This window comes from Antedon mediterranea, chromosome 7 (genome assembly GCF_964355755.1).
Source record: "Antedon mediterranea chromosome 7, ecAntMedi1.1, whole genome shotgun sequence".
NCBI classification, from domain to species: Eukaryota; Metazoa; Echinodermata; class Crinoidea; order Comatulida; family Antedonidae; genus Antedon; species Antedon mediterranea.
This window is the reverse complement of record NC_092676.1, coordinates 26,011,772-26,039,291: the sequence shown is the minus strand read 5'-3', so window position 1 is coordinate 26,039,291 and position 27,520 is coordinate 26,011,772. Positions and strand designations below refer to the sequence as shown.

Here is a 27,520-nt window from a genome sequence, read left to right as displayed (position 1 = left end):
TGTTTATTATGCTATAGTAACCATTTATGTCAAAACTGGTTACTATAGCACAATTGACATGCGCAGAACCCATTATTCGTCTCTGCGCATGTTTATTATGCAATAGTAACCATTTATGTCAAAAAATAAAAGGGTCGAAAATCGGCCATTTTTCGAAAATTTCCCTGTACTGTACTTTTTTCAAAAAATGGCCAATTTTCGACCTTTTTATTTTTCGATAAAACTGGTTACTATAGCTCAATTAACATGCGCAGATTCCATTAGTCGACTCTGCGCATGTTTATTATGCTATAGTAACCATTTATGTTCAAAACTGGTTACTATAGCACAATTGACATGCGCATGTTTATTATGCAATAGTAACCTGTTTTATCGAAAAATAAAAAGGTCGAAAATTGGCCATAGTAACCAGTAACGAAAATCGGCCATTTTTCGAAAATTTCCCTGTACTTTTCAAGAAAAGTGCCAAAATATGCACTTTTTAAAATACTGTTATTATGCAATATTGCTATATATGTGCATATATTGCGTTATAATTATTTTATAGACGTATAGTAACCATTTATGTCAACAAAAAAAAGGTCGCCATTTTTGTAACAAATTTTTAAAATACTGTTATGCAATAATATTGCTATATATGCGCATATATTGCATTATAATAATCTTATAACCATAATTACAGTATTTATTGTTATCTGCTGAAACGTTGTTTTGAAACCATTGGCTCCTGAATAAAGCCCGGTTCCTACTTGAAGACAATGCTACGATGTACGTGCAATTCAAGTGATCTAATCGCACTGGCATACCATATGTGGGTAATATCACTACCATATTTGGGCGCACAACACTTTTCTTTGTCAAACTAGTTCATAGAGACCAAACTTTTAATCATAAAATGAAAAATTATATAGATATACAGCCCTTAAATTTCTGGTCTCTCTCAAAAGGTAATGCATGCACCAACTGAAACCAGTCTATGATAGTCTGATGTCCTCAATAGGGACACAACAGTTAGGGGCGGACAGCGAATATCCTGTGTTCTCTAGAGTGTAAAATCATATACAGTCAACGTAGCCGGTTTATTAGTTAAATTCAAAATTCTAATGTTATTTAGAGTTTTAAAAATTGTAATTTGAAGTGTATATTTAAGGATATGTGCATCTTTATCGTTCTCGACGATGGAATTTCACGCTAAGTTTTGCCCACTTTGTTAAAGCTCATGCATATATTATTCATGAGCACCGACCTGTGGCTTCCCGTCGTCTTTTGTAAAGTTAGTCCCTAATAATGAGGATGGTAAACAAAAAAGTCCATAACAAAATGCTGCCTTTGAATTTAGTAGATAATCATTTGATGCGGACTTGCCAAATGATCTGTTGTGTATTCTACTCCTCTTGTATCTTCAACTGATTCAAAGTCAGCCTTAGAAATCTTTTCATATCCTTCAAAAGACAACCTAAATAATGAAAAAATAAAAGAGTGTAAATAAATTTACAGTCTTAATGCACTCTTAGAATAAAATGCATTTTTTAAAGCAATAGTGTCTAAATGTTATAATTTACTAAAGCTCTGTCTACACTATCAAACTAGTTTTGACAAAATGTGTGATGTGCATAAATATGGTAGTGATATCTCCAAAAATGGTAGTGATATGACATAATCATGTCCATATATGGGCACATCACATTTTTTGTCACATAAAGTTTGATAGTGTAGACAGAGCTTTATGAACCAATAGGTACCTGTTATTATTATTACTCTCTTCTTCACATTTTTCTTTACATGTTATTGATCTCAAAATAAAATATTCTGGATCTGACTGTTGCCCTGGTAACCATCCTAATGGGTACTTACTCCAATCAATATTAGCTGTATGTAAATAATACAAAAAAAATACAAATACCATAGTTATTTTTTATCACTGTACAGTTTTTGCAAAATATTGGATAATAATAATATATTTCGTTGGGTAGTTACTAATCATAATTTAACATATCCTTGGTCATTCTTTGGCGCATCTGTGGTGGCTGCATGTCATCATTAACCACAATGCAGTTCATATTGATTAAAAATAACTGATTCAACAATAAACCTGTATTACTAATCGTTTTTATTCTACAGCAGCCGGACAGGTCCCAAGGAACCATGCATGCCTCTAGTGTATCTTATTCTTACCTTGACTTCTCTGCCAGGCCTTACATTTTCTATCCCAATTTCTCAACTTCTCCGCGTCAGTCAACTGTGACTGATTGCACACTGACGCAACAGGCTTTAAAGACTGCAATTTCAGTTTATCTATAGAATATGGTTGCCAGACCACCTCCTTATTTACATCTTTTTCTATTGCCTCAAATACTTGTTCTTTATACTGGTTGAGGTAGATCTCTGTAAGCTCAATCACTTTTGTTTTCACTTCAGGAGTCAGAGGTGGTTTCAAATAATCAATTATTCTGAAAAAATATATATATAAAAGAATGTAGGGGACGCCTTTTTGGGTCCCAATGTTTTACTGTTATACAAAATCTTTTCCAAATAATCAATAATTCTGAAAATTATTTTATGGCATATGAAAAATATAAGATAATTAAGTATATAAGAGTTTAGAGAACAAATTTTTTTGTTCGAACTTGTTCTATTATACAAATTAATTTTCAAATAATCAATAATTCTGAAAATCATTTTATGTCAATATGAAAAATCATAGAATCAAGAATTTAAGGGATGCCTTTTTGGGTCCCGAGCTTGTACTGTTATACAAAATTATTTTTAAATGTTCACATTGTCAATCCCTATTTAGGGGACACCACTATTTAAGGACACTTCTTTGTGTCCTGAAGGTGTCCTATTAACAGAGAGTCTACTGTAATAATACAAAAATATTTCCAAATATTCCTGTGACATCAATGGCTCATACGCAAAATGGGTTGCTGAGTGAGATACTACTTTGCACTTGAATGTCAATATGCAAAATATTAAATATAAGAATCATAGCGGACAAATGATTTAGAAGAATAAACTGTTATTTTTAGAAAGTTTAAAATGTGCTTGTATGCTAAAGAATCAGAAAAACAATAAACGATTTCTTTAATATAATAATTATTTAAGTTTATGCTTATTTAACAAAGAAATAATACTATAATTTACACATAAAAAAAAAGCTTCTACAGTTAATAACCTTTGACCTAAATTGATTCAGGATGCAATATTTAACCATGGTTTAATAAGTGATTTTATCTGCTACAGAAACCACTCATCAAGTACACAAATTAGATTGACACGGATTTGGTGACTTTTAATTGCTACGGATTCGTTTTAATCTTGAGTTATATGGACAAAAATAGTGTTTTGAAAAGAGTGTGGTATATTGAACATTGTAGTGTTCTACTACTATTAACCATGCCTAAAAAAATGTTTAATTTTACATAACGAGTATGGTAATGTTATTTGTGACACTTTTGAACAACATGGTTGATCATTTAAAAATATTATTACCTTTATAAACAATAACAATATTATGTTAGTTTTTAACAAGCGAGTGTTTGTCACTGGGGATACTTATTTATTTATTCCCAATATTTAACCAGTTTGGGGCCCTGAGTACAATAGTACTTTTTAAACTAAAATATAAAAATAATAATACCGTTTTCATCTTTTAAAAAGACTATTAATAAAAATGTATTTAATACTAACTAATTTATTGGAGTGTGGATAATTTTTAGAGTTAGGATGATCACCTATTAATATTATTTTATATATATAATTTTATGTATATATTACCTACAAATATTATTTTACATTTGGTGGTCTTTTCAAGCTAAATTCATAACCAAAGAACAAGGTTATAAACTGTGTGTAAAATAAAATAAACAGTTTTTAGTCAGGCATCTGCTTAACTAAAATGTCTGCGATTATTATTTGTCCCAAGTTATATTGCTATCCGATAATGGTTGATATATAATATACATTCCAGGATCTACCACCATTAATAACTTTGCCCTACAATACAAGGAGGTAATATAATTTTGTCAAAGCCTGTTAATTACATCCTGTTTAAATAGGTCAATGACATAATGTAGTAAGTCTGTTGTATACCAGTACACATACATTTTCATGTTTGGATGATGAAGAAAGAAGTCTTTGCTTGGGGGAAATTTTGTAAAAAGGTTTGGTTCTTAATGGTCTCGGGTCACATTCTATGGTCACCGTACAGATAGGCTACTACATCAGTACTTCTATGAATGGATGACTAGTTGGTGACAAGAACGCTAGTTGGTCGTTTTGATTTTACGATCATTCGGGAAACCACCTCACGACAGTATAACATTTAAAAAAAACATTTTTATTTTAATTTCTATGGCGCTGTTAACAAAGTGCCTCATTATTAAAGATGTATTGTCCCCCCAAAACATGAAAAATGAATATTAATAAAATCACAACTATAAATAGGCCATTTTGCAGTTTTAACAAAGTTATTCACTCAAACTCAAAAAAATTTTAGGACAAAAGAGAAAAAACCATTGTCTGACAGACAAGTATTTTTTGCTTTGAATTAAATTTTTTTTTCAAGTTTTTTTAGGGGTAAAATATATCTTTAAGCACCTCAATAATTATAAGTATTATTTCATTATCAAAAGTTTTTACAAAGTACCCTAAATGAGGACAATTTTTTTAGGTGGACCAAGTAACTGATTTCTGTTGTTCATATAAGACAATAATTTCTGATAAGGAGAAGAAATTGAATTGTCTTCAAGAACATTCTGACGAAAGGTAAACATGTGATAAGACATGACGCCAGATATTAATTCTACAGATATGTACATTCATAATCATAAGCACATGATTTATAAATTAATATTGCTAATTATTAACAAATGTGTTATTGAAACCTAAACTATTTCAATGCAATCAATTGTGTGGTCAAAAAAAGACAACCACAAAATAAAGTAGTCCGAGAGACCAGGATGTGAGTACGAAAATAAGTGTATGATGCTTCAAGATAGATTAAGTGGCCAATGGTAATTATTTAACTAATTTATTCGCTGTAGTAAAACAGAAATCTTGTGATAAGAACTATGCAGGAATTATGAGTTAATATAACAAAAGTGTAGCAACTTATATTATCTTATTGGAATGAGATCGAGAGTAAAATGATAAATATTATTATTACTTATTATTGCGTAACACAAATTGAATATAATATTTGGCCATCAAAATGGTTTGCAATTAGTACATGAAATGCAAAATATATTCAGCACTATCGATTCAGCCTAATATTTGTTTAAAAAAAGACATTTTGGCCCAAATAGCATGTCATAACTACTGTATATAGCAAAAAAAAACTTTAAAAAAAACAAAACAAAATCCTGCTGGTAGTGCTACGTAAAGCAAAACAATAACCAAAGAAAACTGTAAAGCTCTCTCTACACTATCAAAGTTTGACAAAAAAAGTGTGATGTGCCCAAATATGGTAGTAATATGCCTAAATACGGTAGTGATATGACATCATCTTGTCCATATATGGGCACATCACATTTTTTGTCACATAAAGTTTGATAATGTAAACAGAGCATAGTCTATAACCAAATAATTCTATGAAAATTAGATTTTTATGCCATTAAATTTAGTAATGGTGGTGGGGTTCAAATCTTAAATTGACCTCTTTTTGGACTTCTATTATTTGTTTGTTTGTTTGTTTATATTACATAACTTGTAATTGTGGCGAAATCAATCAAATTCTGCCTACACTATCAAACTTTATGTGACAAAAATTTTTAATGTGCCCATATATGAACATGATGATGTCATATCACTACCATATTTGGGCATATCACTACCATATGTTGGCACATCACACTTTGTTTGTCAAACTAGTTTGATAGTATAGAGCTTTAGACATAGAACAAAACAAACTGGACAATATATTATATAAACGATGAACACATTTCTATAAATATAGACCGCAGACTACTAGACCAAATATTAATACATCGTAATTTCACTTTCAGTCAAATAAGGAAACAACTGATTCATACAAATGATATCAACTAGGTAAATAATCTTAAAATCACTTTCTGTTAACTTTTATCTTAGAAGAGACCGCTAAACTTTTCTTTTACTGTTTTAATTAGTTTTTATTTATCTAAGCAGTACAGATTTTTGTTTTATTTATTTATAAGAGTTTCCACTGGACGGATCTAGAGTTTGTTATAGATGGGGCTCTGCAGAAGGCTGGACTTTGGTCTTTGGTTTTTGGGTTAGGTCCGGAAATCAAATGGCACGGAGGTTTTGGTCAATTAGTGTTATTGTAAATTATGAAAGTCACCTTGACCTTTCAAGGTCAAAATAAAGCAATCATAACTTTCGATTTCAGCTGTACAATGAACATATTCACATGACTGGCTTTAGTTACAGTATCATAATAAAAATGGTTAAACTAATAACAAACCTAAAAGGAATGGGACCTCCCGGGTAGGCAAACAATAAAGAATATGATCTGCATAATCAAACATAGACAGATGTCTACCTCGCAGACTAGTCGAATACGCCTGTCTATGTACCAAAGCTTTTGTTTGTCAAAAATCCCAGGGCACAACTTATTTTGGGAAATTCCCAAGTTTAGGTATCTCTTTTGTTTAAACTTAGTACCCTTGACATTCAAAACCCAAACCCACTTTATTTTTTGTATGATAAATTATTAATTCAATATTTATTTACTTCCTCCCGAGATAAATTTTAAACATGAAATATTAAAGATACAAAAATGTATATTATACTGAATGTAATAAATGTATATGGGGGAATAACCTGCGACTTTACGTACAGTGTAGATGCAGTTTCCAATCAAGACTTTATTAAGTTCGTAAAAAAAACCAGATTAAAGCATTTTACGTATAATTTATAATAAATTTTAGCAGTAAAGATTAAAAAATCTGTACGAATAATAAAACTCAAACTTAGTATGCAGACTCAGATGTAATGTAATGTAGATATAATAAAAATACAGATTTCTAGAGCGCACTACGCCACCGAAGGTGCTAGAGGCACTTATGCTCTACTACCTGTAGGGCTACCATGCTACTTTGTTCCGGCTCTATGCATGCTTTGTATATTACACTATCATTTCTTATTGTTTAATCCCTGGAAAGGACATATTAAATTATTAATGTGAAGAACAATATACTTGCACATACAGACTTAAATTATATGTGGACATTTTCTCTTCATTCTCATAGATATTATATTACAGTTTATTATAATATCTCTATGCTATTAATTAATAAACTAAATTATTATTCATTTCAATGCAATTGTGATTGAAGTTTCAATTAGAGACAATGCTGAATGCACAGAAATATTTAGATCTTTATTAGTAAAGTGGTCCCAATAATTAATAAACCTAATTCCCGGTCCTTAATTAGAGGGACATCTGAATGCCCTTAGCTTATAAAGACAACTGTAACAGGACCATACTCTATTGTGTGTAGTCGTGCTTAATTTGATCAAAATCTAATAAACCAAATTTCAGGTCCTTAATTAGAGGGACATCTGAGTGCCCTTGGCTTATAAAGACAACTGTAACAGGACCATAGTCTATCGTGTGTAGTCGTGCATAATTTGATTAAAATCTAATGAACCAAAAAAATGTTTTCTAGATGTTTATTTGGCATAACAATTTAAAGCAACATGTGTGCGATTGTATACATCATGACAACAATATTCTTGTCATTTGATTTTTTTCCCAATTTCTTCAAGGTGAAAATCGGATAGAAAGGATATTAATATTTGACAAAAGACTTTAAAAATTTAAATAACAATGAAAAATATTGATATTGATTCCAGTTGGTGCATAATGATAATTTGTATTTATATATAAGAATAAATTAAACGACTGAAATAGTGACTGTTCCATTCCAACTGGCTAGTTGATCTTTCAAACATTAAACATATTCTATCCATCCGTATATAATCATGGCATCTAGGGCATTTAAACTGATCTACTATACTGCATCTTGCACTTTTAGGAAAATGAGCAAATCTTATCATGACAAAATGGTACCAAAAGTTCTGCGAGCGTATTCAACTAAAGAACACCACACACAGACTATCAACTATTTATGTGATCAATTGCTGACTTGTGAGGAAAAAGAAGTTTTGGAATATGCTGTTGAAAACAGATTAGTTACAAAACCCAAAGAGGATGACATGCTCATTCAGGCTGAATTCATTTGGGATCAACTTAATTCTTCTGGACTTCTACCGGACTCATTACTTGAAAGAAAGAGAATCAAGAATGCAATATCTGCAATGGTTTGGAACTTCCTTAATTTTGATGGCAAGCAGTTATCTGATGATGCAAAACGACTTGAAATATTGGAAGACCTTCAAGAAAGATATGCTATACTTGAATCAGAAGTACCAGATAAAGAAGTAAATCCAGATGAAGTTAAACCAGATGAAGAAGTTAATCAAGAAGTTAAACGAGATGTAGAAGTTAAGCCAGATGAAAAAGTAAAACCAGATGAAGTTAATCCCGATGAAGAAGTTAATCCCGATGAAGAAGTTAATCCTGATAAAGAAGTTAATCCAAATAAAGAAGTTAATCCTGATGAAGAAGTTAAAACACATAAGGAAAGCAATAAAAGAACCTGTGTAGTTTTGTTAAGCAAATCTGATTACCTAAAACAACTTGTTAATGTATTTTCTGATGACAAAAAGTTTAAGCAATACAGTCAATCGTTGTTGACCCAGTTAAACACACTTAAGACTTACTTGCGAACCATTCATTCTCGACGTGAAATTAGTGATATAGAATACGAGAGAATGCGCCCCACATCGACAAAACCTGCACAAGTCTACGGTGTGCCAATTTTCCGTAAGGATTCTAAATCTATTCCGCTAATTCGACCAGTAATCGACACCACAGGCACAGCATATTATCCTGTTGCACAATTTCTCGCTGAACTTTTGTTTCCGTTGACTCAAAATAAATTTGTTTTGAAAGACAGTTACGATAGTTGTAATCATATCAAGAACATTCCACATTCCGAAGGATATCAGTGTGTTTTAATTAATCTTCAATTGTTATTGACTAATTTTCCTTTAAATGATTTAATTGATATAATACTAGACAGGGTTTTTAACAAAAAACTAGTAGTAACCAATCTAAAACGAAGCACTTTGTGTAAGCTTATTAAAGACGCATGTACTAAAACAGTATTTTCTTGTAACGGTCAGTTGTATCACCAAACTGATGGCGTTTTAATGGGTTTCCCATTGGGACTAGTGCTAAATAACATTCTTATAACAGAACTGGAGAAATCAACAGTGCCTGATCTACTGAATAAAGGTGTTATTCGATCTTATACACGTTTTGCAGATAATGCACTGGTGGTAGTCAGGCCTAAAGATATAGATGACATATTAAGATCATTTAATCCTGTTCTTTGTGATATAGAGATGAATAAAAATATTTACACTCAGCAGGCTATTCAATATGAAAGAGGTGTAACAAGTAAAAATAAAGTGTTTTGGATGCATAGCTCTGTATTTAGTGATAAATTAGAAGGTGAGCAAAAAAAGGCAAAACAGTTAATGGAATCGAATGGTTTCTCAACCAGTGCGTCTTCTACTAATAAATATGATAAACCAACGGTTCGGATGCGGCTACCATTTATAGGTAACCATGGTGACATAATTGTTGATAAGTTAAGGAAAGCAATAAATCAACAATTACTTGTTGATGTTACATTTAAAACACAATGGCAATCAAACGATGTCTTCATTTCACATAAGGATCCAACACCCAAAGAATACTGTAGTTCTGTGGTGTATCAATTTACATGCCCCGGATGTTTTGCTAGTTATATAGGTAAAACTGGTAGATGTTTACAAGTAAGAGTTGGCGAGCATTCACGAACAATAAACAGTTTGGTTTATAAACACATCAACAGTTGTAATGATTTTGAAAATATAATTGATAAGCATTCTATGGCTCTTGGTGCAACTAACACCTCTTTATCTAAACTTTGTCTTACAGAGTCTTTAATTTTCGAAAACACTCATATTATTCGGTATGCACATTCGTCTGAGCTTTTAATTGCAGAAGCCATAGCTATTAGACGATATAAGCCTAGTTTGTGTATTGGTTTAAAGGATATTAAAGAACTAGAAGTATTTAGTACAAGTAAATAACTTGATTTGTATAAAAGAGTCTTATCTCAGTTCATTTTTAGTAGTTTATAGTTCAGTTTAATGAGATGTAATTAAGTAATAATGTATATACTATATCCTTGCAATAAGACTATATTTTTTTTACTTTATGTTTACAATTACATATATTTTGTAATTGCGATAATTTTGTTTAATGATGACTTTTACTTTACTTGTCTTTTGAATGTATATTGTTCCTTACCATGCAATTCAGCAGATTTGCTGCCAATTGGTTTGTTTTTAATAAAGAAAGAAAGAAATTTTAAAGGATATTAAAGAACTTGAATTATTTAGTACAAGTAAGTAACTTGATTTGTATAAAAGAGTCTTATCTCAGTTCATTTTTAGTAGTTCAGTTTAATGAAATGTTTAAAGGATATTAAAGAACTTGAATTATTTAGTACACGTAAGTAAATATTTGTATAAAAGAGTCTTATTGTAATTCATTTTTAGTAGTTAAGCTTTGATTAGTTTCATTTAACTAAATCTTATAACTTTTTGTCAATGATGATTGTTCATGTTTATGTTGTTTTTGTTGATATAAAGTTTGCGGTCTTAGTTCTGAAAAGAACTATTGAGTTTCTCGACGTTTCGATCAATATGCTTTGATCGACTGTTTTTGTTGGCAATAAAGTAAAGTTTAGTTAAATGAGATCCAGTATTTTAAAACTACATATATTGAAAAATGACATAATAACATGCAGTATAAACACAGTCTTACCTTTGAACAAAGTGACATGTATATGGGTTAGGACTCTCAACACACAAGTTAAAGATATGGTGCCAATCAACCTCTGATGAAACAACTACCAAACCATGCCGACTGCTTCCAACATTTTTTTTGGGCACTATAGTTAATAACAAATTAAATATATTTATTGGATTAAGTCATGTGACATTGTAGAAATAGATTCAGAAGACAACTAGAATATCTTTTAATTAGGAAAACACTTTTTAATTTAAAGATATATTGTCCCCCTAAAAAAATAATTTTTTTACATTTTTTGTAGAATATGCCATTTTAATGTCACATAAAGTTATTCACTTTGACAAAAAAATTGGATCGAAAAAGAACAAAATATTTACCAAAAAAAAAGTGATTTAAAGCAAACAATAGTCAAATTGACTGCCAGTCAATTGGTGTTTGGTTCAATGTAGTTGTTTATTTTGTCATTTTATAAGTGAACATATTATTTTTTCAGTTTTTTAGTCGCGTGGACGCGACTCTATAGTTCACTATGTCGGTCGGTCTGTCTGTCGGTCCGGTATCACTATGCGTTTTATCGCTTTCTGACCTTATCTTGATATAAGTTTAATCTAGCTAAGTCAATTTTTCACAGTATATTCCTTATGGCCAGGAATCGATGTGGTTATGTTTTCACGGTGCGCAATAAAAAATTACGCGGTGTACGCACGATTTAACGAAATCACGTTTGTAATCATATCTTCACAACCATGAATCACAATTAAATAAAATTTGGTACTCATAAATTTCAGGGCATAAATCATCATATGGCAATACAATTACGTGCGTACCGCATGTAACGCTTACAAAATTGCCATGAGTGCGCAGATTTTTGCGCGCTACGTTATAGCGCACTCTTTTTGCTCGATTTCTGTTTTCTTGACTTACTTTTCAACTCGAAATTACGTTATACGAGCACGTCAAAAGTGACAGGCTACGCACGTGTAAACTTAAAAAATATAAATGTTCAGTAATTTCGGTCAGTTGGTAGGTTGGTCGGTCGGTCGGTAAACACTAATGAGCACGCGACTGCAGCCATCTATATGGCCTTGTTTCTTATGAAAGTGATTAACTTTGTTAAAACTACAAAATGGCATATTCAAAGTCTGATTTTATTAATATTTGTTTTTCATGTTTTTGGGGGACAATACATCTTTAATATTTTCTATATTGTTATACAATAAAATAAAAACACACGGTTCGTATTGGTGGCTTCTAAAAATAACTGCATCCAACCAGTGAGATATTGGGCAGATTGCATCATTGGACTTTTAAATTTGCATATTTCCTGACAAAGTGGTTCCAATATGTTGTGGAGAATTTTCAACTTGCTCAGTTTTTTCAGTAATGGTTTCCAGAGATTTAGAAAGGTTTCTGGAATTTCTGTAATGTTATTGGTATTTGTTTTATCATCTATACAATGAGAAAAATAATGGTTAATATCTAATTTAAAAATTAAACAAGGGGGCATTGATATTTAATAAATGAACCAGGGTGTAAAATGTATGTTTGTTTATTTTTGTTTGATGTAACTTTGGTCAACAAAACATGGTTGGTTCTATGGCAAAGACAAGATTTGAACACAGCTCCATAAACTACTAAGGTAGCCGCAACAAATTGATTTTCTTACTAGTGTTAATGGCTAACGACTGTATTTGTTGATCTGTTGGTTAAAGTGTGTCAGGACAGGACTTGAACCCATTACCTTGGATTACTAAAGTAGTGCCCCAGCAACATACAAGTTGGTTTTCTTACTAGTGTCAATGGCTAATTACTGTATTTGTTGATCTGTTGGTTAAAGTGTGTCAGGACAGGGCTTGAACCCATTACCTTGGATTACTAAAGTAGTGCCCCAGCAACATACAAGTTGGTTTTCTTACTAGTGTCAATGGCTAATGACTGTATTTGTTGATCTGTTGGTTAAAGTGTGTCAGGACAGGACTTCAACCCATTACCTTGGATTACTAAAGTAGTGCCCCAGCAACATACAAGTTGGTTTTCTTACTAGTGTCAATGGCTAATGACTGTATTTGTTGATCTGTTGGTTAAAGTGTGTCAGGACAGGATTTGAACCCAGTACCTGGGATTACTAAGGTAGTGCCCCAGCAACATACAAATTGGTTTTCTTACTAGTGCCAATGGCTAACGACTGTATTTGTTGGTCTGTTGGTACAAGGAAGCCATCTTGAAGTAATGTGGTAAACAAGTGTTGTCTGTAAAAACAAAACATATCATTACTTTATAAATTTGTACCAATTTTTCTGCTCTTGTAAAATGTATATGTAAATACATACAAAAAAGGCAAAATTTCAATATGTATATAATAAATGTATATAATAGTCATTTTATTCTTTTATATGTATATTTGGCATTTTTTATGTTAAAATAATAATAATTACATAGATTTTTTTAACAGACTATTTAAAACGTTAGATACTGTGTATATACTAATGTAACTCTCAAACCCAACCATGCAAGTACCCCATAATAAATATGCTAAATATTATCATAAAAACAAACTCACATTACAATGTCATTCTCAAGCAAATCTGAAATATCAGATAGAATCTCTGTGATAGCTTCATTTGTTGGGGACCATCCCATTTGTAAAATCTACAGAGTATAATAATGATTAATATTGATCATTATCAGTCAGCACGTGAATCTAAATCATTTTGCGTGATTACGCAAGAATGTTTCCTAATTACAAATTGTGAAAGGAATTTAAACATGCTTAAATTTTGTCCAGACGAGATAACTGGTCGGGCATCGTCATACGATGCTGTCTTAGTTGGTCAAATTTGTAACTTGTATTAATGTATTCAGTTTTAATTTAACATTTTAATGTGCTACATGCACAATAGAGGGAGCAATTTCTTATATTTTAAAAAGTATTTTTAAAGTACTGGCTGTTTGTATTTGCAAACAATAGAGGGCAATATTTAATTTCCACAATATTTACCTCCAAGTAAATATTTACTATATTTAAAATTGTGATCTTTTAATGTATCTCATTTCAAGTATATTTAAAAATCTTACTGTAAACACTTATTTATTTTGTCTATTACCATTATTTTAATAGCATTCATAATATTTTAAATCAATTTCTTTTAAAAAGGTGAAAAAGTAAACTGACCATATACTGTTCTTGTTGATATCTTATGAGAAGTTGCCAAAGTTGTACTGAAAAATGAAGAAAAACCTAAGAAATACAAGCACTATGTATACAGTGCAGTGCATATTCAATGCTAGCGAACATAAATTGAATTGAAAATTTGGGGGAAAAAAAATGGTAGTGTACCTTTAACATCCGTTTCTGATCCGCTTGAATCATTGTCTTCGTTCTTCTCCCAGTAATCAGTTTGCAACCATGACAACGCAAATGCTACACCTGATTTGAGCATGCTCAAGGAAGGCAGCTCACCATGTGTTGCAGAGTGACGCAGATTTACGATCCAAACTGGGATGCCAATCTAATAAATGTTGAAGAACAGTCGTCAATGATTATGTGTTCTACAGTTACCTGTTCTGATGTGACAAGAAAAATGATGACTGCGTAAAAATAAATGACCTTTATATTGTATACCTGCCAACTCTCACACATGAGGGCTGATTTATGCCTCACATGTATGTGGCTATTTCTCACACATGAGGGCTGATTTATGCCTCACATGTATGTGGCTATTTCTCACACATGAGGGCTGATTTATGCCTCACATGTATGTGGCTATTTCTCACACATGAGGGCTGATTTATGCCTCACATGTATGTGGCTATTTCTCACACATGAGGGCTGATTTATGCCTCGCATGTATGTGGCTATTTCTCACACATGAGGGCTGATTTATGCCTCACATGTATGTGGCTATTTCTCACACATGAGGGCTGATTTATGCCTCACATGTATGTGGCTATTTCTCACATGAGGGCTGATTTATGCCTCACATGTATGTGGCTATTTCTCACACATGAGGGCTGATTTATGCCTCACATGTATGTGGTTATTTCTCACACATGAGGGCTAATTTATGCCTCACATGTATGTGGCTATTTCTCACACATGAGGGCTGATTTATGCCTCACATGTATGTGGCTATTTCTCACACATGAGGGCTGATTTATGCCTCACATGTATGTGGCTATTTCTCACACATGAGGGCTGATTTATGCCTCACATGTATGTGGCTATTTCTCACACATGAGGGCTGATTTATGCCTCACATGTATGTGGCTATTTCTCACACATGAGGGCTGATTTATGCCTCACATGTATGTGGCTATTTCTCACACATGAGGGCTGATTTATGCCTCACATGTATGTGGCTATTTCTCACACATGAGGGCTGATTTATGCCTCACATGTATGTGGCTATTTCTCACACATGAGGGCTGATTTATGCCTCACATGTATGTGGCTATTTCTCACACATGAGGGCTGATTTATGCCTCACATGTATGTGGCTATTTCTCACACATGAGGGCTGATTTATGCCTCACATGTATGTGGCTATTTCTCACACATGAGGGCTGATTTATGCCTCACATGTATGTGGCTATTTCTCACACATGAGGGCTGATTTATGCCTCACATGTATGTGGCTATTTCTCACACATGAGGGCTGATTTATGCCTCACATGTATGTGGCTATTTCTCACACATGAGGGCTGATTTATGCCTCACATGTATGTGGCTATTTCTCACACATGAGGGCTGATTTATGCCTCACATGTATGTGGCTATTTCTCACACATGAGGGCTGATTTATGCCTCACATGTATGTGGCTATTTCTCACACATGAGGGCTGATTTATGCCTCACATGTATGTGGCTATTTCTCACACATGAGGGCTGATTTATGCCTCACATGTATGTGGCTATTTCTCACACATCCATAAAAATAGAAAGAATGGAAAATAGCCTAGGACTGCACATTATTTGATTATTTTGAGCATAATTAGCCTAGGTCCATGTCCACTTGTATTTTATGGTTGATGTAGTAAAGGAAAGCCAACTCAATTTATCGAAAAATTAAATATAGAGGGCATATTATGCGATTATTTTGAGTAGAAATTACATAGAGGGCCCTATATACAATTTGAATTTAACGTCTCACTAAATGTTGGTAGGTATAAAATATAATTGTATAATATTATTATATAGCTGTAGAGTGTTATTGTTTTTTTTTCATTACTATGTAAATCTTTAATGGTTCTCACTTCTTGTGCAATCACATGAATAGGCTGAGCAAAGAACTTGTTTTGGTAACGATCTGTCATCATGTTTACAAATCTATAGAAAAAAATACATAAATAATTATTTTACAATGCTTTGGATGCAAATAATTATCAAGGGTTCCCATATTCTTCCAGTATCACAATGAGTAATTAAGATGTCATATATGCTAACATCTGAAGTTAAAAAAACAGGTGGTGGTGTTTTTTATAGGTCAACAGCACCCTCTATTTATTATGGAAATCAGGAGAGGTAAGGAGTTTGGTGTGTGACGTGACAAGCAGTATTGCGTGGCGTTCACAGTATGTATGGGGAATCTTTCGGTTTGGAAGAAAAGAAATAAAAAAATTATGACTGCAGATGGTCGTACAATGGATTAAATATCATAAATTTGGTTGTGTGTAAAACTTTTTGTGACAAAAAAATGTCACCATGTCATATCTCTACCATATTTTTTTAAATTTTAATGCAGAAAACAACACACACACATCAAAATTCAGTTATCTTTGTAATTCGGGAGAAAATGTGAAAGCATGAAAATGGGAGTGTTGGCATGTATGAGATGTTAAACAGAGTTCTTTCCCTTTTATTGCAGACTGCAGAAAACCTGACAAACCTTATCAAAGACATTGCATAAGCAAGTCGAATGCTTTCCACGCTCCCACCTTTCTTCTCAAACACACAAGCCTCCACTAAATTTGCAGTGCATGCTATTGATAATGGCATTTTAGTGGTGACTCTATAGAATAGTAAAAAAATTGTGATATTTAATTGTATGTTTTATGCATTTAAAAAACAACTGAAAACTAAAAAAAACTGAAATAATGTTTTGTTGTTTATAATATTTGTCTGCACTTGTTTCTGCAAAGAAAAATATACAGTTAAATTTACCACTAAGGCCTAGGCCTAGAGTATGTTAATAATAACATGTACTGTTGTAAAACGGCCGAGAGTGCGAAGCTACTACAATTATTACACAAGGCGTACTAGCTTACCTTTTAGGCGGGACTGGTCTCTTGCTCCCTGGTAGCCAGGGATTAGGCCAAGTTGAGCCGCCGACAAGTTGAGCCGCCGCCAGAAAAACGTTATTTTCTATGAAACGCCAAATGCTAACTTTCGCCGGTGCTCGTTTTTTATTTAATAGAAGTTCTATTTTCATTAGGGATAACGAAGTTTATATATCACACTTTTTAGTATAGTATTAAATATTACACTTTAAAGAACTATAATATGAAAATCTGACTTGTACTTGTAGATTCCAAAATAAAAGACCTAAAACATCACCGAAAATGATCGTTTTTAGCCAAAAATGACGTAAACATGTTGCCCCCTCAGGTTAAATAATTACATAAAATCACCGTTTTTTAGGAAAATATTTTGTGTATTAAAATTGTAAAATTCAATAAAATATGATATTACAAGATAGTAAATAAAAGATATTAATTATTTAACATCATTTTAAGAATATCAATACTCTATTAGTCTTTTGGGTAGGCCTACACGTCCACGCCAGACAAATATAGAGTGCACGGCATTTTTACCTTGAAAGATTAGGCCTACTTTCCTTTGCTGTGTTGTTTATGGTGGTTCAAACCAACATTGTAGTATGTAATTATATATTATTTATTTTCATGACACAATACACATAAAGACCAAGAACTTGTACTAGGACACCGCTCTAATCACTACGCGAAATGTCGTAAAAGACGCGCTGGGCGTTTCATAGAAATTACCGGCGGCTCAACTTGTCGGCGGCCCAACCGGTCATATGCCGTAGCCAGGATGTAGTATTACTATTATATACACAGAAGTGTACGAGTAGTCCACTCTGATGTGTGGCTGCTGGTAGTGATAAACACACAGGCCAGTCTAGGAGGACTAAAACGTATCCCTTAATTCCGTTGCTGTGTGCGTATAGCTACCCGGTGAGCAGTCCCTTAGTACTAGCTAGGCTAGCCTAGGCTAGTGGGGTTGAGCTTGACCCCTTTTGGCTCGTACCTCGTAATAGTAGCAATGAGGCTTAAACTATATTATATATAGGCCTAGCCTATAACCTATTCAATCACAGTGAATACCTGTTGTTCCACCAATATTACCGTAGAACTGGCTTATATACCGCTCAGTCTAGGCTGGGAAGCTTACACAGGAAACCCTGCTGGTTATAGGCTAGTGTATATCAAACACCAGGGAACGTGCGTAATGGCTGATACTGATACAGGATGGGCTTAGGCCTAGTCACGATTTACGTCCGTTCCGTCTAAATGCCATGCGTTCAAAGAGGCCGCTACGGCACTACTGGTCAGTAACGCACGTGACCTCGGGTCACACCTTGTGTCGACTCATTTATTATATAAGGGGGTTTTCATACTGTACTTGATATCATTTTGTTTCATAAAACCCTACCGGGCGTACATTTAGTATTACCACCGTGCAGTAGCTAGCTGGAACTACAGTAGAGCGGTAGGTGTAACGCGTAGCCGGCTGCCTGCTAGCTAGGTAGTAGTACTAGTAGTAGCCTGCTAGAGGCCTAGCTACCTAACCTACTAGGTAGGCGTAGCCTAGTTAGGCCTAGCTAGGTAGAACGTAAAGTTACTATACCTACCTACTTTTCCAAACAGAAAATCGATCTAACGCCTTTTTCTGTAATGCACAATCTTCACTATAAAAATTATCATAGACAAACTGCCATTCTTCTTGATTTAACCAGGCAACAACTCGAGTTCTTTTTCCAGCATTTTTACTCATGTAGGCTGCCATGTTTTTATGCAAATTAGATTAATACAATTTATATAAAAAACTGGAAATTATATTCTCTATGAAATTTGTATAACCATTTTTAAGTTTAAAAAAAATAAATAACAAGATTGTTAAGTTATTTTTGCCAGTTTTATAAGTAGATATTAAAAAAAACGTAAAATATTTAATTTATAATACAGATTTATTTATGAAATACGCGCCAGACTACTTTTTGTTAAATTAAATCCACATGTCAAATTGTTCAATAAGCAAGTTTTATGCAGAATTACTGCCGAGGCATTATTCCTTTTATTCGATCAAACTTGCTGTTAATTACAGGAGGTGATAATGTAATATTATAATAACTCAAAATTAATAATAAAACATTGTTTTAGGCCTAGAAACTAGCTAGGCCTAGGCCTTATTGCCGTAGCTGGGCTAGCTAGGCCCGGCCTAGCCTAGGCCTGGAGTTAGTACCAGGAATCAGAGTAGTAAGAGTAGGCCCTCTATAATAAAAAGGTGGCCACTTAGTTAACCTAAACTTGTGATGGTCACGGTCACACTAATCATGTCATTAAAAGCATTAATATATTTATATGATATTTGATTTTATCTGTTTTTCTTTAAACTACTGTATATATTAATTTTTTCAGATACGCTTACCAAGACTCCTCAGAGCTGCAGATACTTAGCCATGAATAATTCTGCCAAGAAAGTATGCCAACCAAAGAAAATTGGTACCCATAGTGGAACGTTCCACTGCGACGAAGTATTGGCTTGTTTCATGTTAAAACAACTGCCGCAGTATAAAGATGCTGGTAATAATACAGTGGAGTGTTATGGGGTTATGCTTGGTTGTAGGGTTATCAATTCCTTATGGAGTACTTACCAAGATTTACTATGTCAAAAAAGAGCACCATATAACTGTACTAAGCTGCAGGCGCTTTTTGAAGCTTATTTTTTCTAAAAATAAAATGTTTATATTTCATTTTCAGAAATTGTCAGAACTCGAGATAAAGTTGTTTTGGATGAGTGCGATATAGTTGTTGATGTTGGTGGTGTGTATGACCCATCAAAGCACAGATACGACCATCACCAGAGGTAAATGCATTGCACGCGGTCAATAAATACGATGATGATGATGAAAAGCGTAACAGTTGCGTAACGGCTATGAGTGCTCACTAAACCCCTGAGCAGTGCCAAGAGGAAAAACAGGCATTAAAATATGTTGAAAAAGGCTAAAAAAAGCCCCAGGCCTCCAGCATTGGTGGGCCACTTGGGGCTCGTAAACCAGTGGCCTGAGACCTCTGCATTATGCCACTGCTTGTCAAACTGATATTGAATGACCTAGTTCAATGACCTAGGAAGATTTAAATATTTGGTATATGATAATTTATTCAATATTGTTTTAGATAAGGATTACTTATTAAGCTTGGATTAGACTTGGATAAATTTACAATCAGATTATGTTATTTTGATTGTGCCAAGATGATAAATAGTTACTGTATTTTGCATTTTTTTCCAAGAAATTAATTGTGTAATCATTTTCACTTCCTGTTTGTAAAGTTAAATATAAAGACAGTCAAGTAGTTTGATAAATCCGTTTAAAATAAAATGTTTGTAATAGAACGTTCACCTCCTGTATGAACACTGTCCGACCAAATAAACCATGGGCGACAAAACTGAGCAGTGCCGGCCTGGTTTACTGCCACTTTGGGGAGGATGTCATCGCAGAGATACTTGGCATCGGTAAAGACGATGATAAAATTGGTGCCATATTTGATAAAGTTTATGAAAACTTTATGGAAGAGATTGATGCTATTGATAATGGTATATCAGCCTGTAAAGACCCTAAGTAAGTTTGGGACTTAAATTTTTAAGTAGTACAGTATTCAGTAGTGGAGCTGTAGCTTGGTGGTTAACATGATGCCTTCCAATCCCAAAATCTGGGGTTCAATCCTGACAAAGTGCAGGGTTGTAACTCACTACTCTTTCAACTCCCTAAGCCTCAAATGAGTTTATAAGCACGATAAATTATTAAATGGTTTATCCATCATGTAATTAAAGTAAATTATTTTTCTTTTATTAATGCATATTTATTATTAGATATATAATTTCGACTGGTTTGAGTTCAAGGGTAAAGCATCTAAATCCAAGTTGGAACGGCAAAGACCAAAATATTGAAGTTAGTTGAACATTTCAAATTCAAGAAACTTACTACAATTTTATTTTGCTATGTTCTATTTACTCTTTCTTTTTTTTTAATCAATTAGCCTAGATTTCAAAGTGCTATGGAAGTGACCGGGTCAGAGTTCATTGATCGTATCAAGTACTACAATGATTGCTGGTGGCCTGCAAGGGAAATTGTTGAAGCAGCATTGAAAAATAGATTTAATGTAAGGAAATAGCAACTTGGCCATTTGCACTGAAATAGTGTCGTTTCTAAGCCTCGGGTATATTACAAATTGTATTTTTAATTTTCAGGTTGACCCCAGCGGTGAGGTCATAGAGTTCACACAAGGTGGATGTCCTTGGAAAGAACATCTGTATGCATTGGAGGAGACGATGAAAATAGAAACACCCATCAAGTACGCCCTCTATACTGACCAGAACGGCAAATATCGTGTACAGTGTGTTTCTATATCTAGTACATCATTTGACAATAGGTAATCATGGAAAAGAAAATTTCCAAATTCGGAAAATTTTTGTTTTTTAACTATCGTAAACCAAAAAAAGAAAAGACATGATTGACTGTACTAACTGTTGCTTTTTCTATTAGACTCTCATTACCTGAAAAGTGGAGAGGAGTCCGAGATGAGGAGCTATCTAACTTATCTGGTATCCCAGGCTGTATATTTGTCCATGCGTCTGGGTTTATTGGTGGGAATGAAACAAGGGACGGTGCACTTACGATGGCAAGAAAATCTTTAGAATTAGCTAGACAATAATTTCGTAACGAGGTGTGAAACTATAGACTTTATCTTGCATTATTCACTGAAAGAAAATGGAAAATTTAGGTGTTTTTTTAGGTGCTTTATCGTGCGACAAATGTTTTGTGCCGCGATTTAATCTAAATGTAGATTTACTATAGCGTTCAGTGTCATGCTGGACGTCAGTAAAATACAATTACGATACAGAGTAATTAATTTTCTATTTATTTATATCTTATTAATAACAGTATAAATAATGAGGTCATACATTACTAATAAAATAAACTAGCATACAAAAAAAAAGATATTTATACAACTAAGTCCATTTTAAAATATCTTTGATATTTATATTATGTAAATTACACAAAATACACATACTAATTACTAAACTATCTTCTGTTTAGTGATTGTTCAAATCAAATATAGAATAAGGTGAATATCAATGAGCCAATATGACACCTGTTCAATGCGAATGATTATATTGTGTGTTATATTTTGTTATCGTTAATAACTATTTTATTATTTGTTTAATTGCTACTCCTAAATATTTCAGTTTACTTAATTAACAAAGCAAGTGGACAATAAAAATCTCGCATTTATATGAAATATTATGTGTCTAAATTCTAAACCTGTTTATTTACATATAAAACTAATAATACACAATTACATAGTTATTGTATAGACTGCAAATTGCAACTGTGCCCTGTCAAACACGGCATAAATATTCATCATCGTGTTCAACGCAGCAAACGTATCTAGATGGCAAATACATCATTTAGCCCTACTATTGCTTTAATCTTACCCGGCACGCTAAATACGCGTTCTTGTGACGCCAGGCGCGTAACTTCGTGAATCATGCGAACCAGAAATAAGGTAGACATCTGAGTAAACGGGTAAAACAAAGCCGTCCTAACGGAATTGGTGAACAGATATAATAAATACTTTTTAATATATTTTAAATGAGATTTTATATGCGATCAGTTTATACAGTTGGTTAGGCCTACTAATTACAAAGCCTTCGTTCAGCTAATAACTTTAAAAATTGGAATTCTGAATAGACCTTTCCGGAATTCCGCTTTATCGTATCGGAATAATGTTAAAACATACAAAAAACAACAACATACAGAAAAATGTTGGGATTGTTAGTTTTGGTTAATTATACCTACGAGCAGAATTCAGATTTGGTTTGTACTTTTCTAAGTACAATCAGGCCAACAAAACTTTAACATCAGCTGAATATAATAACAATCATAATATAATACATATTTACATAATGATATTTAGTTTAACAATAGACCAAAATGTTTATTAGTTCCCACGATGGGATTGTGTTTTTACTATACATTATAATATGCTTTCCTTTTTATTGGAATGATTCCTTGTTAACTTTCTTTACACCTCTTCTTCCAAATTAAGAATCTTGGAACTTGCACAGGTCTTGTTTTTTCAAAGATTGCATTAATAAAACGTATGTTTTTCCTTTCAAACAAACTCTTTTGATGAATCCATTTGTTTCAAGGGAGCACTTTGTCCAGTCGTGCTACTTGTTGACCTGCTTCCTTTCTTCATCTGAAAAAAGGAGGACAAACATTTTACTTTTTATTTTCGACTTCACCTGACGTCGAAAACAAATGTTTTTTCCGATATGTATCATGTTTAGTACTTTTAAATGCGTATTGAAAACGTTGTGCGCTTAGTTCAATTACGTTACCCATGACGGAACATCTAACTACCATGTTTGAACTTATCTTACTTTGTTGAATTTAATGTCATTTAACAAACAATTCAGACAAATAATAATATTTCAATGCTTTCTTTACCACAATTCCATTTCTCATACAGTCTATATTTTCAACAACAAGCATGAGACATGCAATAACAAATGAATAATGTAGGAGGATTTGATGCAATTCCCCCGATATTCTAGCTGAAAAAAAGAACTGTGCCTACAAAATGGTAGGATGCGTTGCCACTGATAGATATTCTCGGCACAGGTAAGATATTGGAAAATTCATGGGAATTAGCTAGCGTATCTGGTAGTATCCAAGAACTTTCCCCCTAAGATTAACTTCCATCATTGTTCATACGTGCCAATCTAAGTTTCTGCCTGTCTTTCACTAATAATGTCAACATGCTTGATGCAACATTTAAGTCTTTGCATGAGTACCAATCTGTTTTACCACGTCCTACCAGATGCTCTGACCATCGGACATCAACGTGGACAAGTCGTACCATGCTTCGTGCCAGGCCATATGCAACCGACACTGACCTTTGAATAATGTACAATTAACATTCTTCGTTGGGATACTCTTAGTATTACCTCTTTAGACAAACTGGTCATCAGACTCGTTCGTTTCTTTCGGTCCCTCTGACGCTTCCATGCATTCTGCACCTATTTGGCAAAAGAGAATTAAGATATGGTAACGATTGTGAGACATAGTGGCAGGAGAAACACCACAAACCATTTCCTCAGTTTCCAGTTAAGCTTGAAGACAAATATAAATACCTTATACATCACAACAAAAATCAAATAAGTAAGAATTTAGATTAGAAAGAAGAGAGTCATCATGACTAATATATTACTATAATATTGATCATTAGTTATACTATAGATTAGTAGGACTATTAACAATTGTGTATAAAAGTAAGACCGATATAACACATACAACACCGATACAGAAAATAACGAAAAAAAGTAGACAATTTTTTTAATTCTCATGTATTAAAAGATCAAAGGATGAAGAAGACAAGAGAGAAAAAAGAAACAGGAATTCAGTTAGGCAATAACCATTAATATCATATAACTTCCCCGATAAATCATGTGCAACCAGGGAAGAGTTAAGTAACTCTCTCCTGGTCCAACATTCCACTTCCTCTAATATGCGTTTTTCAAGTATGAAGGATTTTAGCAAAGATTTAATTTAATAATTATGTTATTACCTCTGTGTTTAAAACGCAGTAGACAAGGAAAATGGACAGGCCTTGTAGCGAATTGAAGATGACAAATAAATATTGGAATAGCATAGTAGTTTTACTATCCACTGATAGTATACCAAACAGCCACGTTAATCCCAGAATTGGTAGCAAAATAAACGCTCCTTTAACTGCTGTTCTGTAAAAATACAAGAAAGCAAACATTCATATGTTTTACATTTTCAATAAACGAAGAATAATATTCGATTATCAATAAAATAAGATACATTTAATTTAGAAATAATTTCAACCAATAATTACAAAAAGATCGTATATTTAATTTAGAAATAATTTCAACCAATAATTACAAAAAGATCGTATATTTAATTTAGAAATAATTTCAACCAATAATTACAAAAATTTCGTATATTTAATTTAGAAATGATTTCAACCAATCGAAACCGAGAAATAGTGTGACGTAACTATTCTCCCAAGATTTTACTAGATGCCATTAACACCATGTAATGAAAACCACTAAATTGAACCGTGTTCAATATTTTCTGTTATATATATGAGATAAAATAAATAACATAAATATAAATAAATATGAGTTATATGATAACTTTCATTAACTTAAATGTTAGAAATATGGAGAGTATCCATGGTAGAAATGACGATGAAGAAGAAGTAGTCCACAGTCATATTTATAAATATGCCACTTTCACAAGGAAAAAAAAAACACCATGGATTTCGAATGCATTACAATGTAATAGAGAACCAAGACTATATTGATATGATGTTAAACGATAATGTTGTATGTCTTAATAGTGCATACGGTCAATCACACAGACTTTCCATCAACACAAACCACGTGGGCGAAATAGCAAACAACATTTAAAACATATATGATTTTTCAAAACATCAATACACAAGTTCATTGTCACAAAAAAAAAATACACAGGATTAATCAAATATTTCCGTTGATAAACTGAATACGAGAAAAAAAAACCAAAATAGTACTGTGTTGAACCAAATGCATGCAGGGATTGACCTTAAGCAGACTATAACGTATAAAAAACCGCTTGTAACTGCAAAAAGGACCGGAAGTTGAAAGAGCAATGTGCATGGGTTTAATATAGTATATAACATTATGATAATGAGAATAGCAACCTAATGATCTGTCGGAATTCTTACGTTGTTGCTTTAAAAGATACATTAGGTGAATTGTTTTGCCTGGTAAAACAACAACAAAAGATATTAATTTGACGAAAACAACTTTAGCTGAAGAAAATATAACTGTCAAAGTTACAATATCAACAACTTGGTACAGTATCATTCTTATAATTTATTATTGTATAACAAATTTCTTAAAATATCCTACATAAATAAAAAATATATACTGGAAATTATAAAAGATTAAGAGTTCGGGCAAAGTGAAAAAGTTACGTCAAGTCGAGACTGGACATTGTCTTCTGCTAATACCCAGATATATTGTTATCAACAATTGTACATTCTATTTGTTATTATTTCAAACTACAAACATGTAAGAATAATACTAACAGTATCAATGTATAATAACTAAGATATTAAATACTATTTTAGAAAAATTAAATGATAGAGGGCGGTCTTTGACTCGAGCATTTTTGGTTTAATACTATGTACTTACACTGCATGTTGGCTTTCGTTTTTTCGTCGAGATGATCTTTGGAAAATCAGCTTCACGACGAAAAACAATGTTATTATGTTAACCTAAAGAAAGAAAGAAAGTAAAAACAGTTTACACTTAGGTACTTTGAGTCTTGAGATGGTTTAGTTTCATCGTATATATAAAAGGGTATCTCATCCAGTCTTCGAAGCTACATTTAATTTTAGAAAATATATTATCACTCACCAAAATTATGGCTAAGGCTGGGCCAACAAATGCCCATATGTGTCCGCCTACCGTTGTTAACCAGCAACTGGAAGAGAGAAACAAGGAAACAAAGCAATGTTACTATTAGAAAAATTTCTTTATTTAAACGGACATTTCTTCTAAAGATATTAGAAATATTAGTAGTATAATTAAGGTACGGCATTGTATAGTGCCTAGATACTAACTAGAACCAAAGAAATCGGAATTGCCCTTACCTTTTATCGGATCCGTATCCATCAAGAGCAAAGCCTACCGTAAATGCTACTGTGATGACAGGTATACCCCATCCAATCAAGATGTAGTAGGGAAGTTTACTCTTGTTGACCGCTGTTCGTCTGAGAAGCTTAAAGTGCAGATAGATGCCTTCAACCAACATCCAGGAGAAAACAGCCATCAAAAAGAAATGAAGGCAGATAGCGATAGCGGTACACCAGTCCTGGTTACAATAACAAATTAAACCAATCATTAGAATCTATTCAACCTTAGACCAATCTAAACAAGTCTCGCTCAATTTTAGATCATTCTTTAGAAAGACCCGATCAATATTAGACCAATCATTAACAAGACCCGCTCAACATTACACCAATCATTAACAAGACCCGCTCAACATTAGACCAATCATTAACAAGACCCGCAACATTAGACCAATCATTAACAAGACCCGATCAATATTAGACCAATCATTAACAAGACCCGCTCAACATTAGACCAATCATTAACAAGACCCGCTCAACATTAGACCAATCATTAACAAGACCCGCAACATTAGACCAATCATTAACAAGACCCGCTCAACATTAGACCAATCATTAACAAGACCCACTCAACATTAGACCAATCAC

General features: G+C 33.0%; 3 protein-coding genes across 10 annotated transcripts in view; 1 reads left to right on the top strand and 2 right to left on the bottom strand.

Moving 5' to 3' along the window:
- Positions 1-679: 679 nt before the first annotated feature.
- LOC140053962 (ribosomal biogenesis protein LAS1L-like) lies at positions 680-18,934 on the bottom strand. Of its 3 annotated transcripts, none has more exons than XM_072098730.1 (12): positions 18,790-18,934; positions 16,804-16,926; positions 16,172-16,244; positions 14,256-14,427; positions 14,091-14,137; positions 13,479-13,567; positions 13,085-13,167; positions 12,152-12,367; positions 10,931-11,057; positions 2,176-2,450; positions 1,743-1,869; positions 680-1,456 (listed from the first exon to the last, which is right to left on the bottom strand). In XM_072098730.1, exons 1-12 carry the CDS (start codon positions 18,930-18,932, stop codon positions 1,336-1,338), a joined length of 1,596 nt encoding a protein of 531 aa, XP_071954831.1. In that variant the 5' UTR covers positions 18,933-18,934; the 3' UTR covers positions 680-1,335. The 3 variants fall into 3 exon arrangements, with proteins under 3 accessions (XP_071954831.1, XP_071954832.1, XP_071954834.1); XM_072098731.1 differs by having other exon boundaries at positions 681-1,456; positions 18,794-18,879; XM_072098733.1 differs by lacking the exon at positions 18,790-18,934 and adding an exon at positions 18,284-18,458 and having other exon boundaries at positions 681-1,456.
- LOC140053963 (MYG1 exonuclease-like) lies at positions 18,537-22,128 on the top strand. Of its 3 annotated transcripts, none has more exons than XM_072098735.1 (8): positions 18,537-18,647; positions 19,577-19,741; positions 19,919-20,024; positions 20,551-20,778; positions 21,030-21,108; positions 21,197-21,319; positions 21,408-21,589; positions 21,703-22,128. In XM_072098735.1, the coding sequence occupies exons 2-8, from the start codon at positions 19,618-19,620 to the stop codon at positions 21,869-21,871; spliced, it is 1,011 nt and encodes a 336-aa protein (XP_071954836.1). In that variant the 5' UTR covers positions 18,537-18,647; positions 19,577-19,617; the 3' UTR covers positions 21,872-22,128. The 3 variants fall into 3 exon arrangements, with proteins under 3 accessions (XP_071954836.1, XP_071954835.1, XP_071954837.1); XM_072098734.1 differs by lacking the exon at positions 18,537-18,647 and adding an exon at positions 19,148-19,265; XM_072098736.1 differs by lacking the exon at positions 18,537-18,647 and adding an exon at positions 19,166-19,273.
- Positions 22,129-22,418: 290 nt separating this feature from the next.
- Positions 22,419-27,520, bottom strand: part of LOC140053960 (adhesion G protein-coupled receptor L3-like) — a 52,250-nt gene continuing 47,148 nt past the window's right edge. For 2 of the 4 annotated variants that reach the window (XM_072098726.1, XM_072098727.1), the window contains exons 16-22: positions 26,894-27,114; positions 26,658-26,724; positions 26,433-26,515; positions 25,961-25,999; positions 24,794-24,965; positions 24,123-24,245; positions 22,419-23,422 (exon numbers count right to left, since the gene is read on the bottom strand). In XM_072098726.1, coding sequence (XP_071954827.1) covers positions 23,336-23,422; positions 24,123-24,245; positions 24,794-24,965; positions 25,961-25,999; positions 26,433-26,515; positions 26,658-26,724; positions 26,894-27,114 — 792 coding nt within the window. In that variant the 3' untranslated portion in view covers positions 22,419-23,335. The remainder of the gene's footprint in view (positions 23,423-24,122; positions 24,246-24,793; positions 24,966-25,960; positions 26,000-26,432; positions 26,516-26,657; positions 26,725-26,893; positions 27,115-27,520) is intronic. The other 2 variants (XM_072098729.1, XM_072098728.1) reach the window with 2 other exon arrangements.

Coding starts and splice junctions, on each gene's coding strand:
- LOC140053962 (XM_072098730.1), bottom strand. CDS start 18,932: ATGAGTAAAAATGCTGGAAAAAGAACTCGAGTTGTTGCCTGGTTAAAT. Junction 13,568..14,090: donor ATCAACAAGAACAGTATATG/GTCAGTTTACTT, acceptor TATACTCTGTAG/ATTTTACAAATGGGATGGTC. Junction 11,058..12,151: donor AGAAGCCACCAATACGAACC/GTGTGTTTTTAT, acceptor TATTAACTATAG/TGCCCAAAAAAAATGTTGGA.
- LOC140053963 (XM_072098734.1), top strand. CDS start 19,202: ATGCAGAATTACTGCCGAGGCATTATTCCTTTTATTCGATCAAACTTG. Junction 19,266..19,576: donor CTTGCTGTTAATTACAGGAG/GTGATAATGTAA, acceptor TAATTTTTTCAG/ATACGCTTACCAAGACTCCT. Junction 21,320..21,407: donor CATTGAAAAATAGATTTAAT/GTAAGGAAATAG, acceptor TTTAATTTTCAG/GTTGACCCCAGCGGTGAGGT.